The sequence below is a fragment of the Labeo rohita genome, chromosome 25 (genome assembly GCF_022985175.1).
Source record: "Labeo rohita strain BAU-BD-2019 chromosome 25, IGBB_LRoh.1.0, whole genome shotgun sequence".
NCBI lineage: Eukaryota > Metazoa > Chordata > Actinopteri > Cypriniformes > Cyprinidae > Labeo > Labeo rohita.
This window is the reverse complement of record NC_066893.1, coordinates 28,972,920-28,993,046: the sequence shown is the minus strand read 5'-3', so window position 1 is coordinate 28,993,046 and position 20,127 is coordinate 28,972,920. Positions and strand designations below refer to the sequence as shown.

General features: G+C 23.7%; 1 protein-coding gene and 1 long non-coding RNA gene across 2 annotated transcripts in view; one reads left to right on the top strand and one right to left on the bottom strand.

The window, feature by feature from the left end:
• Window positions 1-20,127, bottom strand: part of LOC127156714 (A disintegrin and metalloproteinase with thrombospondin motifs 20) — a 163,979-nt gene that overhangs the window by 22,419 nt on the left and 121,433 nt on the right. The window contains exon 29 of the mRNA XM_051099736.1: window positions 1,291-1,458. Coding sequence (XP_050955693.1) covers window positions 1,291-1,458 — 168 coding nt within the window. The remainder of the gene's footprint in view (window positions 1-1,290; window positions 1,459-20,127) is intronic.
• On the top strand, window positions 3,843-9,312 carry LOC127156730 (uncharacterized). The gene is made up of 3 exons (XR_007825781.1): window positions 3,843-3,987; window positions 8,508-8,543; window positions 8,660-9,312. It is a non-coding gene; the product is annotated as an uncharacterized LOC127156730 (long non-coding RNA).

Below are 20,127 nucleotides of genomic sequence, written 5' to 3'. Positions count from 1 at the left end.
GTTAGCATGTTGCTAACGTTTCTATCATGGTTAGCAGGTTGCTAGCACATTTCTAGCATGATTAGCAAGTTGTTAGCATGATGCTAACATGATTAATATGTTAATAGCATGTTGCTAGCATGTTTTTAGCCTGATTAGCAAGACGTTAGCATGTTTTACCATGATTACCAGGTTGCTAGTATGTTTCTAGCATGATTAACAAGTTGCTAGCAATTTTTTTAGCCAGATTAGCAAGATGTTAGCATGTTGCTACCACGTTTCTAACATGATTACCAAGTTGCTAGCATGTTTTTAGCCTGATTAGCAAGATGTTAGCATGTTGCTAGCATGTTTCTAGCATGATTAGCAAGATGTTAGCATGTTTTTACCATGCTTAGCAGGTTGCTAGCATGTTTCTAGCATGATTAGCAAGTTGCTAGCATGTTTTTATTTAACCTGATTAGCTAGATGTTAGCATGTTGCTAACATTTCTATCATGGTTAGCAGGTTGCTAGCACGTTTCTAGCATGATTAGCAAGTTGCTAGCATGATGCTAACATGATATGTTAATAGCATGTTGCTAGCATGATTAGCAGGTTGCTAGCATGTTTTTAGCCTGATTAGCAAGACGTTAGCATGTTTTACCATGATTAGCAGGTTGCTAGTATGTTTCTAGCATAATTAACAAGTTGCTAGCAATTTTTTAGCCAGATTAGCAAGATGTTAGCATGTTGCTAGCATGTTTCTAGCATGATTAGCAAGTTACTAGCATGATTTTAACATTATGATTAAGACGTTAATAGCATGTTGCTAGCTTGATTAGCAAGTTACTAGCATGATTCTAGTTGCTAATCTTGTCTAGGTCGATAAATAGATTAGAAATATTAGAATGGAAGTTTGAATGGATTAGAAATAGATCATAGAAGGGAAGTGTTGATTGAGTCTCAAGGGATTCTGGGAGTTTAGATTTGAATTTTGTCAGTTGGAGTTTGAATAGTGTTGCTCATTTGAACATTCCGTCAATGTAAGTCTATGGGATTTTTATGGTTTTTAATCTTTAATTTAATGAAAACTATAAGGCGGATCAGTTAGAAAAGAGACAGCACACGACGTCACATCAGTCTGAAGATCTGGGCTGAGTTTGGTGGTTGTAGCTTGAAAGCTCTAGGAGGAGAAGCTTAATAAAAAGCTTAAGTAAGACTTATTATTAGCACTTCTTTGTATAAAATTTCGTTAAGTAGAAGTACTGTGTTTATTTAACACTAATCATATTGCAGCATTCTCTGACTGACAGGAAGTGATGTCACATACCGCTCTCCACTGATGGGCTCTCCAGGCGGGGCAGGGTCCCGCCCGACAGACCTTCTGTGTTCTGGGTGGGGTGAGATGAGCGCAGCCGTCGTCCTCGATCTGGGTTCGGTTCTGATCCACACAGACGATCTGCCGCTCTTTGATTCCCTTCCCGCAGGACGCCGAGCACTGCACACACCACAAACACACAACCAACATCTCAGGACGGGAACACGAGCGCCGTGTTCCGCAAGCAACCGGCTTAAACTGAGAGCGGGATGGACAGAGCCGAGGAAAACCACGACAATCATCTGGAACCAATAACAAAATATCCTTCAGACAAACACTTTCCCGTTCGTGCGGCGGGACGCGGTCAGGAGAGCGTTAAATGCGTTTAGGCCGGATGGATATCATGTTTTCCAACCCAGATGACAAACATAATCATGTTTCTGTTTATTAATTATGATTAAAAGACACAAAAATTAAAAGAAAGAAATAAAAAATTCTGCATAAAGAAAGAAATTCAATGTCTTTTTTTAAATAATAATAAAAATATTTTAGATAACTTACTAAAATAATAATAATAATTTAATAATAATAATAATAATAATAATAATAATAATAATTATTATTATTATTACCATTTTTATTATTATTATTGTTTATTAATTAATTTCTTGACTTCTCTTCCAAATTTTTGATTTAGTTAGTTTTAAAGGGGGGAACAAATCCATTATTATGTGTTCATTTACAAATAAAATAAAATAAATAGAAAGCAAAAAAAATCCACAAATTATTAATTTTTTTTATAAAGTTTTTTTTTTTTTTTATGTTTTGTAAAGCCTATTTTAGAGACTTTATTTTATTATTATTATTATTATTATTATTATTATTTATGTTTTGTAATGTGACATTGTTTTTATTACTGTAAAAATTTTTTTTTTTTGTTATTGCACTTTATGCAAAATACTGCATTTTTAAATGGCATATATTTAAAACACAAATAAAATAAATGTAAAAATGCATATTTAAAATTGTAATAAAAATTTAGTTTTAAATGTACATAAAAATAAATCTTTTGTCAAATATTTTACATGTAGTTTACAAAAAATAAGAAAAAATTAAATTAAAATATAAAATTAAATTAAATAACGCAAGACTTACTGCCATTTTTTGTATAAAAGAATCTTACGTAGGAGTAGTGAGTGCTTTCATTTAATAAAAAAATAAAATAAAATAAAATTTAGTATAAGATAAAATGTAAAATATAAAATCTAATAATTATTAGTAGTTTTTGTATAAATGTGTCATGTAGGAGTACTGTATGTGCATTTACTAATAAAATAAAATATAAATAAAAATAAAATAATATAAAATAAAATACTGTATAAGATAAAATGTACAAAATAAAATATATTTATATTTTTGAAATTTTTGTATATATATATACAGTAAAACTGTTTATTTTAATGTAAGTAATAATAAATATTTTGTATAAATGTGTCTTATGTAGGAGTACTGTATGTGCATTTACTAATAAAGTAAAATAAAAATAAAATAATATATAATAAAATAAAATATTTTTTAATTATTACTTTTAAATAATAATTATTACTTTTTAATAATAAAATTACTTTTATTATTATTTTATTATATTTTGTATTTTTATATATTTTTTTGTAATGTGATATTGTTGGTATTTAATACTGTAAAAATATATTTTTTTATGTTATTGCACTTTTATGCACCTTTTTGCACTCTCCTCTAAAAGTCTAGTTGAACTTAATTTACTTAATGTACTTAAGTATTTTATACACAAATACTATGTATTAATTTGTATTAATTTACTAATATTTTTCAAAAAAAAAAAATTATTATTTATATATTATTATATAATTATTTATATATTATTATATTATTTATATATTATTATATATTATATATATGTATATTTTTTTAAAATAAAGCCTATTTTTTAACGTTTTCTAACGTTAATTTATTTTTTGCATTGTCACATTACTGTGATTTTTTTAAAATTAAAGTTTCATTTAAAATCAGCTTAAATTAAAGTTAATACCACATTTATATTTTAAATATAATTTAAATATACATTCACTTCATAAATAAAATATTCTTATGACCAATAATAATTTTATCATATTTTTTATTTGCATTATAGCAATGAAAATATTGAAGACTAAATGCAAAAAAAAAAAAAAAAAATCTTAATATTCTTAAAAGCAGAAATGATTCAAAAATCCTTTATTATTTTTTCGTTCTAATTTTAAGGTGAAATATGAGCTGGATCTTGTTCAGCTTCCTGTCTTTGACTTTAGTAACAGATACCAGTATCAGCATTTACGTCTGTGAAGTTTGATCTTCAAGGAGAATAAAAGCAACAGGTTTGTGCAGCACTAAAGAGCATCAGGACAAAAACACACACACACACACACAGATCATAAACAGGGCCATTACTGAGGTATTTTAAACACAGGCTGCAGTCTGCCAGCAGCAACACTTCAAAGAAACACACAGATAAGAGAAACAACCATCAACATGCTGGCACACACACACACACACACGGTCGGAGAAACCACTCCTCAAACTCCTGAAGGGAAGAGGAGGAGAACGAGAGGAGTCTGTGAACGCTCACGTCTGATGGGAGTCACACACACAACCGAGGGACGACGAAAGAGACGAGAGGAGACGCGGCTTGAGGTCAGTCTGATGCAAATAAAGATGTTTTGTGTTGAAACGATGAAGTGATCTGTACTGTAGTAACGCTGCATGAGACACACGATCATTTACTGCTAAAATCACTTTTAATGCATGAACGTGTGTCTGATTTTCATAATGTGACCGGATTGAGCTTGAATAGAGTTTCACGCTGTTTGAAAACTGAATTACTTTAGTCTTGAGACGGAAAATACAAACAAACATGAGTGAATTTCACCAAACCTGCCAAGAACACGCTCACGTCCAGATCTATTATACATTTTTACATTTAAATACATATACAAATGTATTTGTTTATTTGTGTGTGCATATAAATACACAGATATAATTTTAATATAAAGTAAAAAAGAATTTAGTTCTTTTTTTAATTATTAAAATATTAAGATATACACACTAGTTTTATATACAAGTTATATAAAATATATAAAATATTGTATTTTTAAATGGTATATATTTAAAATACAAATAAATTAAATGTATAAATGCATATGCAAATGCATATTTACATGTGTGTGTGTATATATATATATATATATATATATATACATTTGATATTAAAATAAACATCTACTATTTTATCTACTATTTTATATATATATATATATATATATATATATATAAATATATATATGTATATATATGTATATTTAAAAATTATTATTCTACTCTATTATTATATTATTATATTAAATTCTATTATTATAATTTGAATATATTTAAATATTGTATTTTTGAATCATATATATTTAAAATACAAATAAATAACATGTATAAATGCATATTTACAAATAATATTTTGATTGAAATATTTTATATATAAAACTGCAAATATTTTGTATTTTTTACAATTAGTTTATATAATTTCTATTATTTAGTTTAGATATATTCTATAATATATTTTTAAATTTTAATACATATACAAATGTATTTGTATATTTGTGTGTGCATATAAATACACATATATAACTTAAATATAAAGTAAAAAAGAATTTAGTTTTTTTTAATTATTATATACAAATTATATAAAATATAACATATTGTATATTTAAATGGTATATACTTAAAATACAAATAAATTAAATGTATAAAAGCATATTTAAAATAGCAATTAACATTTTAATTGAAATATTTTATGCATAAACTTACATTTTTGTATTTTTTACATGTAGTTATATATATATGTACATTTAAATATTATTATTCTACTCTATTATTATTATATTAAATTATATTATTACAATTTGATTTTATTTTATATTATTAGAATACATGATATTATAATTTTATATTCATAGATCATATCTATTATATATTTTAACATTTTTAATACATACAAATTTATTTGTGTATTTGTGTGTGCATATAAATACACATATAATTTAAATATTAATAAAATCAAATAGAATTGAGTTTTTTAAAAATATATTAAAGAAATTTTAAGATATTAAGATACACACTATAGTTTTTATATATACATTTGCATAAATATATTTAAAATATTGTATTGTTACATTGTATATATTTAAAATGCAAATAAATCAAATGTATAAATGCATATTTAAAATTGCTATAATACAAATACATTTATTATTTTTTATATATAAAACTACATTTTTGTATTTACATGTAGTTACATACATATAAAATAGTAAAAAAACTTAAATGTAAATATATGTATATTTAAATATTATTGTACTCTATTATTATTATTTTATTACATTATATTATTAAACTTTTATATTACATTTATGGTACATTTTTATCTATTAAGCAATGAAATAATTGAAATTCCTTTACTACCTGTTCAAATTCATATAAAAATAAATAAATAATAAGTAAAATACTCTTCAGTTCAATAAATAAATACACACAAATACATGCATAAAAATGCTTTACTGTTTCAATTTACATAAAAAATAAATAAAAAATAGATAGATTAAATAAATAAATAGATATTTATTAAAGCAATGAAATACTATGTATTTAAATATTATTGTACTCTATTATTATTATTTTTTTGAGAATTATATGATTATATTATATTTATAGTAGATTATATCTATTATATATTTTTACATTTTAATACATAAATATATTTATTTGTGTGTATATAAATACAATATAATATAATATAATATATAATATAATATAATATATATAATTTAAATTATAAAGTCAAAGAGAATTTATTTATTTATTATTATTTTTTTATTAATTATTTTTTATTTTTTATTAATTATTAAGATACATACATGATAGTTTATATATATATATATATATATTAGATATAAAATCAAATGTTTAATGTAAATAAATATGTATATTTAAATATGATTAAATTATATTATTATTTACCACTTCATTTACACTACACTAAAGTATACACCATAATAGTATGCTTGCTGTTGATTGTTTAGCATTAATTTTATATTTGAATACAGTGAAAAGTGACTCTACAGAGCATTAAGATGAATCAGAGACGGCAGGTTTTGTGTGATTCAGACACAAACTGACTCATTCAGATCATTAACAACTACACAAAGAGAAAACTCAAGTAAACGCACCGATGTGACAATGAAGACTGATGTAAAACAACACTCATCTGGACGTGATGGAGCTCATTTATACGGCCTCATTCAGGGTTTATTTACACTAGAGTCGTTGAGAGAGAGATAAGAGCTCATACCGGATGCTTAAAACACGCCAAAATCACGACCTCTCTGAAAACTTCAACGCTCAATCTGTGCTCAGACAGGCAACAAAACTCTGCTTTTCTGCCATTTCTGACTGATTACTGCTCAAATACAAAACAATGCATGAAGTCCACAACCAGATACTGTACATGTGTGTCTGAAATCAGATTTTTGGAAATGCATTTCAGTTTTAACTTAGAGAAACTTCTGTTTACTTGGTTAGTTATTATCAACTATTACGAAAATAATACGCTTCAAAAGTGGACATTCAGTGGACAAATCTTGAAATGTTTTTTCAAATATTGTGATTTAAGCATTAAATAAATGTTTTAATTCTTAAATTAAATATTAAACTTCTTTTAAATTATTATTAATAATAATAATAATAATAATAATAATAATATTAGTTTAATATTTAATATTTAGTACATATAAATATACTTTATATATTTAAAATGTTCTATATAATTACATTATAATTATATATTAATATTAAAATTAATACAAATTATTTCATATAAAAACTATAAAATAATACACTATCAGTCAAAAGTTTTTAATATTTTTTAAAGAAATTTCTTTTGCTCAGCAAGTCATATTTTTTTAAAATAACTGTTTTCTATTTGAATATAATTTTAAAATGTAATTTATTCCTGTGATTTATATGTAAGTATCAAATTAAATCTTAAACTACTATGAAATATTATATTTTTACTAATTATATATATATATATATATATATATTAAAATCTTAAATTCTTAAATTAAATAAAATATTTGAACATTTTACATTTTTATATACATTTTAAATGTATATGGCATATATTTTAATGTTTTTAATTTACATATATATTTACACATATTTACACAAATATATATGATCAATATTTATTTTAATTAAAAATATAAATAAATATATATGTAAATGTTGTAAAATATTATATTACCAATTATATATATATATATATATATTCAGTATTTAAGTATTAAAATTAAAGTAATTAAAGTAAATTAAATTATTAAATTAAATAAAATATTTGAACATTTCATATTTCATATACATTTTAAATGTAAATGTAATTTACATATATATTTACACAAATATATATTTATCAATATTTATTTCAACTAAAAATAAATATAAATATAAATATATGACATTGTCAGGATAAATAAATAAATGTTATTAATATTTATTATAAATAATAAATATTATTTTATATGTATATATGACATATATGGTCAGAATAATTAAATAAATTAATAAATCTGCTTCTAAATATGTATGTATATATATTATTCAGTATTTATTTATAAACAAATATATTTTTAAACAATTATCATAAAAATATATTTATTATTAATTAACATTTTATATAAATTTTCTATGTATATGGCATATTTTAATGTAAAAAATCAAAATAAAAATATCTAAAATATGTTTTAAATATATTTATATAAAATAAATATTTAAATAATTATTTCACAAATATTAAAAAATCTGTACTTTGGATCACATAAATGCAGGTTTGGTGAGCAGAAAAACATTAAAAACATTAAAAATCGTACTGGTCAAAAACTTTTGACTGGTAGTGTATATAATTAAAATATATTTGATCCTCTTTCAAGATAAAAGTCTCTCTGCATCAAGTCACGTATGAGAACATCGTCTAAACGAATGGATCTGATTTCAACATAAACAGATCAGATTCACAAACAAACGTCGCCGTGTGAAATAAATGCGTCTGCGGTTCATGGAGTTCAAACGCTGTGAGTCACTTCATCAAACGTGTGTTTGTGTGTTTCTAGGAGTGGTTCAGCTGATTCACATCTGATGATTTCATGGTAAGTTCACTGAACATCTCAAAACGATTTCAAGACACAGTGAATAAAACTGGCACAATGCTCCATTACTGGCAGTAGATGACGTTTATCAAATAAGAAGATCACTGTGATTACAGACGGTATAAAAGAGCATGTTTAGGAGCGATTCTCCTAGCCGAATGCCATTCCCATTGCACATGAAGATCAAGTGTCCGCTTATGAAAACCACATGAGAGGATCAGACTCTTCAAAGATGTCAGTAAATCTGCAGCCGTCCGTCACGAACCCTGGACAAACCTCAAACGGCCAGAAAACGACGGGAAGATTCACCTGAATCTACGTGACTGTGATCGTATACTGAGTGTGTGTTTGTGAAGGTCTTTTGCAGGAACGAGCGCTAGACGTCAGACCGCAGATGCTCAACTGGACCACAGCTGGTCAGATCTGCGCCTCTGAAACCTCAATAAATCAGCAAACGCATAAACAGACGAGGAGGATGCGGTTAAACTCTGGGTAAACTGGAAACACACTGTATACGTGTCTGTCTCAACTGTTTCCTCAGCGAGAGATGATCAGGATTATCAGTATTATCAGTATTTCCAAACAAATGTGTCATGAAAGTTCATTCAGTAGAGGATTTTTTTTGAGGGAAAATGTCACAATCAACTTGGTAAAATAGCTTGATCCTTAAAAAAAAATTATATATAATTAAATTAAATACTGTGAAATTTTATATAATATATTTTTTATGTATATATGACATATATTTTAATGAAATATCTAATTTATTTTTTATCCTGACAATATATGTCACATATACAAATACATTTTTTTGAATAATATTTATTATTTATAATAAATACTTATAACACTTATTTATAATATATATGCACATATATATATATATATATTTACATATATATATATATACACACACACAAATAAATATATATTTACAAATAAATATTTATCTATAAATATTTCTTATAATTAAAAAAATATATAAATATAAATATATGTATATGTGACATATATGGTCAGAATAAATAAAAAAATACATTTGCTTCTAAATATATATGTATATATTATTATTATTATATTTTTAATAATTATTATAAATCAGTAATTATTATTATAAATATTATATATATATATATATTCAGTTTTTAAGTATTAAAATGTTGAATTAAATAATAAAATATTTAAATATTTAATAAAACAATTTATATTTTAAATAAATAAATATAAATTGTATAATTATGTGCATGTATTTAAGTATCAAATTAAATATTAAATTATTACATTACATATTAAAATATATTATTATTACTCGTTATTTATTTATAATAATTATTATATTTTTAATATTTTAAATATTTATTATATTAAATATTATACACACATATATCCATATATTCAGTATTTAAGTATTAAAATCTAATTTAATTAAATTATTAAATTAAATAAATCAAAATGAAAATATCTCAAATATAATCTTTTAAATACAGTATGTATATTTATGTGTATGTATTTAAGTATTAAATTAAATCTACATATATATCTATATATATCTATATATATATATATATATATATGACACATATGGTCAGGATAATTAAATAAATACATTTGCTTCTAATTATATATGTGTATATATTATTTGGTATTTATGTATAATAAGTATAGATATATTGTGTATGTATATTTATATATTTTTACATAATTATAAAAATATGTATTATACATAAATACATACCCATATATATATATATGTATGTATATGTATATATATATATATATATATATATATATATATATATATATATATATATATATATATATATATATATATATATATGTATATATATATATATATATATATATATATTTATTTATATATATTATTTAATATTTGAATCACTGATCCTCTTTTTTTAACGCTCAGATCAAACTGCTCTTATATACGAGTAAGTGTTGTGTAAGTTTAGCGCGTCATGAACTCATTTGTCCATCAGCGCTGCTCCGTTTCCTCTTTCAGACGTGAAGTGCTGCGTTTGTTCACCCATATTTGGCCCTGCAGTGAATCTGTGTATCTTGAGCTCATCACATCTTTAAACTCCAGACCGGAATAGTTCAAGTTTCAAGGATACGACGAAACGAGTCCCACGTGAAACGATCCTTTCTGCCCATTGTGCAGCAATTACACGTAACACAATACATCCACTGAACATGTGCAGTCAGTCTGGAGACCCCAAAGATCACCCACATTATATTCCAGTACTATAATAATAATAATATAATAATGAAGTGATCACTAAACAAACACACAAACACTGTCGTACTGTTGAGATATTTCCATCTGTACTGTTTGATTAATGACGTACAGATACTGAATGTGATGTTGTGACTGAATTCTTGAACAATTGAGTGTGAACTGTACATTCAAACTCATTCAAACTAAACTATCACTAGACAAGCCCAGCAACTACAGTCATGCTAGGAGCTTGCTAATGATGCTAAGAACATGCTAACAACATGCTAATCATGATAGAAACATGTTAGCAACATGCTAGTAACTTGCTAATCATGCTAGTAAATCATGCTAACATCATGCTAACAACATGCTAATTATTCTAAAAGCATGTTAGCAACTTGTTAACTATGCTAGAATCATGTTAGAAACATGCCAAAAACTTGTTAACCATGTTAGAAAACATGCTAGCAACTTGCTAATCATGCTATAAACATGATAGCAACATGCTAACTTACTGATCATGCTAGAAACATGTTAACAACTTGCAAATCATATTAAAAACATGCTAGCAACATGCTAATCATGTTAGAAACAGACTAGCAACATGCTAGTAACTTGCTAACCATGCTAGTAACTGGCTATTCATGCTAATATCATGCTAATGATGCTAAAAACTTGTTAACCTTGCCAGAAACATGCTAGCAACTTGCTAATCATGCTATAAACATGATAGCAACATGCTAACAACTTGCTAACCATGCTCAAAACATGCTAACAACTTACTGATCATGCTAGAAACATGCTAACAACTTGCTAATCATGTTAAAAACATGCTAGCAACATGCTAACAAATGGCTAATCAAGCTAGAAACATGCTAGAAACATGCTAATCATGTTAGAAACAGACTAACAACATGCTAGTAACATGCTAGTAACTGCCTAATCATGGTAATTTCATGTTAACATGTTAATTATGCTAAAAACATGCTAGCAACTTTGCTAACTATGCTAGAATCATGTTAGAAACATGCTAAAAACTTGTTAACCATGTTAGAAACATGTTAACAACTTGCTAACCATGCCAGAAACATGTTAACAACTTACTGATCATGCTAGACACATGCTAACAACTTGCTAATCGTGCTAGAAACATGCTATCAATTTACTAATAATGCTAGAATCATGCTAACGACTTGCTAATGTTAAAAACATGCTAGCAACATGCTAACAAATTGCTAATCATGCTAGAAACATGCTAGCAACATGCTAATCATGTTAGAAACAGACTAACAACATGCTAGTAACTTGCTCATCATGCTAGTAATGTGCTAGTAACTGCCTAATCATGGTAATATCATGTTAACAACATGTTAATTATGCTAAAAACATGTTAGCATCTTGCTAACTATGCTAGAATCATGTTAGAAACATGCTAAAAACTTGTTAACCATGTTAGAAACATGTTAACAACTTGCTAACCATGCTAGAAACATGCTAACAACTTACTGATCATGTTAGACACATGCTAGTAACATGCTAAAAACTTCCTGATCATGCTAGAAACATACTAGCAACTTGCTAATCATGTTAAAAACATGCTAGTAACTGGCTAATCATTATCATTATCTATCTGAGTCTGTATTACCTTCAAAACATTCAAACTTTAGCCTTTTAAAAGTACTTTAAACTATTTCAAACTCAAACCTTTTAAAACTTCTTAAACTCTTTAAACTTTTTAAACTTTCTGCTCAGGCTTTCTCAAGCCAACTTAAAGTTTGTCTTGACGAACGTTTTTATCTAGTTTAGATTTATGCATTATAAAGTTTTCAGGCATTTGAATGACAGTTTTAACACAAACTAATAAACGTCATGTGATGCATATTCATCAGTCATGCTGAAATGAAACCAACGGATACTCTGCAGTGAATGGGTGCCGTCAGAATGAGAGTCCAAACAGCTGATAAAAACATCACAATAATGTTTGGACTCTCATTCTGACGGCACCCATTCACATCCATTGGTGAGCAAGTGATGCAATTCTGCATTTCTCCAGATCTGATGAAGAAACAAACCCAACCTAATCTTGCATGGCCTGAGGCTGAGCGCACTTCAGTCAAAGTGAGCAGAACTAGCTGTAAACACACTAAAGTCTGCATATCAAAGTGAGGATTCACTGTAACGTGTGAACGGCCTGGCGAACGGAGAAGCGGCCTAAACGCTTCCAGATTGGTCTTTCATTCCAAACGCTCACATTCACTGCCAGGTGCAACATGTGGAAGAAAACCTCTCGTCTGGTCTCAGTCTGTTGCTCTTTCTAACCCACATTCAGAGTTTGTGACAGCGGTTACGTCAAAGCCTTCAGATCCAAACCACCTTCAATCGATCATTGTTTCAACTCAACCACAAAAAGCTCCATGATATACAAATGAGGATGAGAAAACTGAAATTACACACTACAAAAAATTACTATATTTTATATATATATATATATATATTTATACAGTAGTCAACATTTGAAGTGGATCAAAAAAATTCATCAAAGTTGTCATAAGACAAAAACGGGTATTGTTTATTGTTTTGGTTTTAGGATAACGTTAAATAAGATTTTTGTAATATAAAATGTATTATTTTTTTCTGTTGGTTTTCTGTTTTTATTGTTATTTTATATTTTATTTAAATATTTAGAAATTTTGTTGTGCTTTTTTATATATATTGTAAAGAAGCATATAAATATATATATATATATATATATATATATATATATATATAATTCAAATTTCTAAGTATTATATATTTACAATAATAACATTTATGAATTTTATATATATAAATATATACACACACACACTTGAATAAATTAAAAATAAATTACATAATATAAGAATTTTATTTTTATATTTTCTGTTGTTTTTCTGTTTTTATTGTTACTTTATTTAAATATTTAGCAATTTTGTTGTGCTTTTTTATGTTCATTGGAAAAAAAAGCAAATATATATGTATATAATTATATAATTTTAATTTCTAATTATTATTATATAATTACAATAATAACATTTATGACTATACTATATATATATATATATATATATACACACACACACACACATACATGTGCATAGAGTAGTGTGCAATTTATATATAATTAAAACATTAAATTACATATAAGATTTTTATTTCTATATTTTCAGTTGTTTTTCTGTTTTTTTCTTGTTATGTTATTTACATATTTAGCAATTTTGTTGTGCTTTTTTATATATATTGTAAAAAAGAAAATATATGTGTGTGTGTGTGTGTGTGTAATTATATAATTCTAATTTCTAATTAGTACATAATTACAATAATAACATTTATGAATTATATATATATATATATATATATATATATATACATATACATACACATACATAGAGTAGTGCGCAATTTATATATAATTTTAATATACCAAAATGATGTCATTTTGACATTAATTACATATACATATATAAATTACATATATATTATAAGATTTTTATATTTTTTTCAGTTGCTATTATTTTTTATATTATTTTTATTTAAATAATTTTGTTGCACACACACACACACACATATATATATATATATATAAACAATTATATATCTAATAAAATGATATTATTCTAATTTCTTATTATTTTACAATTAGAATAATAACATTTATGAATTATACAACAATACTATTGAATTATTTCTAATTATTATATAAATACAATAATAATATTTATTATTTATTTTACTATACTATTAAATTATAGATAGTTACAGTAGTGTCATTTATATAATTTTCATATTACAAACTAATCAAAACTGTCATTTTGACATTGATAAATTACATATATATATATTATAAGATTTTTATTTCTATAATTTTTTCTGTTCTTAATATTATTTTTATATTAATTTTATTTAAATATTTAGCCATTTTGTTGCATTATATATAATAAAATGATATCATTCTAATTTCTAATTATTATACAATTAGAATAATAACATTTATGAATTATACTATAGTATTAAATTATTCCTAATTATTATATAATTACGATAATAACTTTTATGAATTTTACTACACTATTAAATTATAGATAAATTACATATATATTATAAGATTTTTATTTTTATAATTTTTTCTGTTGTTATTAATATTTTTATATTATTTTTATTTAAATATTTAGCAATTTTGTTGCATTATATATGTATAAACAATTATATATCTAATAAAATGATAATTTTATTCATTCAATAATTTTGTAATTGACATTGATAAAACAATTACGTATATATTATAAGACTTTAATTTGTATATTTTTTCTGTTATTTTTCAGTTTTCTGTTTTTTATTGTAATTTTAGTTGATTTTAGCAATTGTGTTGTGCTTATTATAATAATAATAATAATTATTATTATTACACATAATATTATCATTTAATGTGTCTATATAGATTTATTAATTTTTATTTCACTTTTAGTTTAGAAAAATGACAAATTAATTTTAAGTTTAGTTTTATTTATTTTTATTATTTTATTTGATTTTATTTCAAGTCACCAATGGGGTTTTTTAAAGGTCTTACTAGTAGTTTATGATAATAACGATGATAATTACTGAGGGTAATTAATGTTGACTGAGAACTTTTCTGACACTTGGACAGCGACAGGAAACACCCGTAAAATCAGAGTCATGTGACCTTGCGGTGACGGCCATCGTTTCTCCATATGGATCACATTATAATCACTTCATTATGTTCGGAGCGCTCCGTCATCTTATAATGACAAATCAGCACTAGTTTCTAATCAAATCACAACATTGTTCAGATTCAGGACCATGTCGTGCTTTAATTACAGCCAAACTGCCATAAATTAAAGATCTGAACTGCATAAATATAGAACATAAATATGTTTCTGTATTAACCTGATTAAAACACATGCATTTTAATTAGTTTTCAGAAGAATGAAACAGACTTCATTAGGCTTTTGGCTGATTTATTTATAATCAAAATTGTTTTCTCTTGGTCGAATCTCGTCTGCTTGTATTAGTCTCATTTTGCATCTTAAATGAAGTTTATAATCACATTGAATATATTTTGTTAGGTAAGTTACCATGTTGTAACAATACCAGGAAACTACATCATAATACTGCAATCAACTAATCAACCTAAAAACAATAAATAACACATCAGTGGCAAAGGCTATTTCTAGTTAGAGTAGTAAATGAAAATTAATTTAGTCTAAAAATGTATTAATTATTCTATATTACTAAATATTTGACTACTTATTAAATTTTATTAAATCTAAAATTTTATTATTTATTAAATGTATTATGTCTACAATTTTAAAATATTATATATATATATATATATATATAAATTAAATTAAATATTTTCTTAATAAATATTTTCTTACTTATGTTTTATTACATCTAAAATTGTATTACTTATTTAAATTTTATTACACCTAAAAATGAAATAAAAATTAAGTACATATATATATTTATATATATAAAATAAAAATGACAAAAAATGACAAAAACACAACAAAATTACTAAAACTTCAAGTAAAAATGTAAAATTTAAATATATATAAAAATAAAAAAAATATTCAGAATATTATAATAAAATAAAATATATAATTAATTAATTGTAAAATTGTATTATTTAATAAATGTATTACGTCTACAATTTTTATCATTTATGTATTATTATATCTAAAATTGTATTACTTATTTAATTTTATTACATCTAAAAATGAAATAAAAATTAAGTATATATATATATAATTATATATATAAAATAAAAACTACAAAAAAATGACAAAAACACAATGAAATTACTAAAACTAACTAAAATGAAAAAATTAAATATCTATAAAAATAAAAAAAAAAGATTCAGAAATTTATAATAAAATACAAAATCGAATTAATTAACTGTAAAATTGTATTATTTATTAAATGTATTACGTCTACAATTTAAAAAAAAAAAAAAAATTTTTGTTACTAAGTATTTTATTACTTATGTAAAAATTGTACTACTTAATTTTATTACACCTAAAAATGAAATAAAAATTAAGTATATATATATATATATATATATATATATACATATATATATATATATATATATATATATATATATATACATACATACACACATACATAATACAATTTTATTTTAGACATATAAAATAAAAACGACAAAAACACAACAAAATTACTAAAACTTTATAAAATATACAAAAATAAAACGATGATTCAATTATAATAAAATAAAAAATATAATTAATTGTAAAATGTTATTATTTATTAAATGTATTACTTTTGTATTAAATTTAAAATTAAATGTATTAAATTTAATTTTAAAAATTTAAATATATATAAAAATCAAAATGATTTAGAATATTAATAAAAAATATAATAGTATTTCAATGATAGCAAAATAACAATAATAACAATTCTCATTTATGTATTTAACACCGAAATCAGCGGCAAAGGCTATTTCTAGTAGCTAAAATTAAAATTTATTTAGTCTAAAAATGTATTACTAAATACTTTATATTACTAAATATTTTATTAAGTATTAAATTTGGTTAAATCTAAAATGGTATTATTTATGAAATCAGCACCAGTTTCTAATCAAATCACAACATCGTTCAGATTCAAGACCATGTCTTGCTTTAATTACAGCCAAACTGCCATAAATTAAAGATCTGAACTGCATAAAGATGTTTCTGTATTAACTTGATTAAAACACATGTATTTTAATTAGTTTTCCGAAGAATGAAACAGACTTCATTAGGCTTTTGGTCGACTCAGAGCAACTTGTGTTTGTGTAACGATGCTTTAAATCTGTTTTTACTGGCAAAATAAAGTTAACATGATTATAAGCTGGCAACGCTGGACCCTCATCGAGACACAACAGAAAGCAGACGCACTTTCTGGTAAGCATTTTGACTGAAAACATCTTGAAAATGCTGTTTATCTCTTGTGCATTTTGCATCTTAATGAAGTTTATAGTCACATTGAATATGTTTTGTTAGATAATTCACCATGTTTTAAAAATACCAGGAAACTACATCATAATAAAAACAATAAACACCATTACTAGTACTTACAAACACATAAATACTGCTAGCAATGCACTTCAACCAAACCTGAATTGTCATAATCATACAAATATGTACTAATATAAATCTCACAAACAAAACATCATCAGTCACATGACTTCCTGCGGTCATTAATCTCCAGCAAACGCGACGCTTTCAGACAGGACGTGAGCGAGGGATTTCTGGGTAAGTTTAGAGAAAGGCTGCATTATTAGAGAGCGCTGACATGATGATTTATGAGGGACGCACAGCGGCTTTCCTTCCACAAACAAACCCAAATGATGGAATAATGGCTCACGCCGCCTCAGAGCGAATATTAGCCGTGATCAGAAAACTGAAACAGGTGTTTAAGAGTGTTTAGAGAAGATTAGAGCGAGCGTTTGACCCATCCGCATGTGAAGCACCCGCTGGAAATGAGTTTATAAAAGCACGACTGCAGCACAGATTCTGAGCGGTCAACAGACGGACAGAACATTTACAGGGTTATTTGAGTTAACGAAAACTTTTGCTTTACTTAAAATTAAATTATTGTTAACTGTTAAGTGCTACAAATGACAAAAACTAAATTTCTAAAAATAAATAAATTAATTAATTAATTAATTAAAAAAAAAATTATATTAATAAAAAAAATATAATAGTATCTCAGTGACATTAAAGTAATAAAATAATAATCAAAAATTATATTACTTCATTCTTAATATATATTTCATATACATATTTAGATGTGTGTATATATATATATATATATATATATATATATAAAATAAAAACTACAAAAAATGACAAAAACAACTATATATATATATATATATATATATATATATATGATTCTGAATATTTATAAAAAATATAATAGGATCTCAATGATAGTAATATAATAATGCTCATTTATTTATTTATTTATTTATTACCAAAATCAGCAGCAAAGGCTATTTCTAGTTAGAGTAGTTAAAATGACAATTTTATTTAGTCTAAAAATGTATTACTAAATATTTTATAGTACTACATTTTTGTTAAATCTAAAACTGTATTATTTATTAAACAATTTATGTCTATATATATATATATATATATATATATAAAATAATAAAAACTACTAAAAAACAAAATTACTAAAACTTAGTATTACATTTTATTAAATGTAAAATTGTATTATTTATTAAACATTTTTTCTACAATTTAAAAAAAAATTTTTGTTACTAAATATTTTATTACTTATCTATTATTACATCTAAAATTGTATTAATTTTATTACGTTTTTTATTTAGTGTATGTGCATGTATATATATATATATATATATATATATAACAAAAACTACTATAAATGAAAAAAAATTACTAAAACTAACTAAAATAAAAAAATGTAAATATATATAAAAATAAAAAATGATTCAGAATATTAATTAAAAATATAGTTTCTCAATGATAGCAAAAATACAGTGCTCATTTATTTATGTATATTTATTTATTTACTTATTTATTTATTTCCGAAATCAGCAGCAAAGGCTATTTCTAGTTAAAAAAATGGTTAAAATGTTTATTTAATCTAAAAATAAAATGTATTAGCACTTATTAATACATATAATTGTATTATATAATATATATTAATTATATTATATATGTATATATAAATATAAATATTTTATGACTTATTACATTTTACTAAATCTTAAATTGTATTATTTATTAAATGCATTACATTTACATTTTTTTATAATATTTTATTACTTTTGTATTATTACATCTAAAATTGTATTTAATTTTATTACATCTAAAAATGAAATAAAAATGAAGTATATAGACACACACACATATACTTAAATGACAAAATACTAAAATGACACAACAAAATTACTAAAAGTTTAACTAAAATGTATATGAAAAAGGAAAATATAGAAAATATAATATAAATATATATAAAAATAAAAACCGATTCAGAATATTAATAAAAACTATAACAGTATTTCAGTGATAATAAAATAACAATTGCCATTTATTTATTTATTTGAGGTTTTTGTTACTTATTTAATTTTATTCCATCTAAAATTTTATTTCTAAATATTTTTATTACTCAACATTTATTACTTATAACATTTTATTATGTCAATAAATTATTCCTTTTTATTATTATTTTATTATTATACTTAAAACAGTATAAAAAAAAACCTTTCTTAAAAAAAAAAGAATACTAATGTTATTAAAATAAAATAAAGGTTATTTTTGTTTTCATAATGAAAGAACA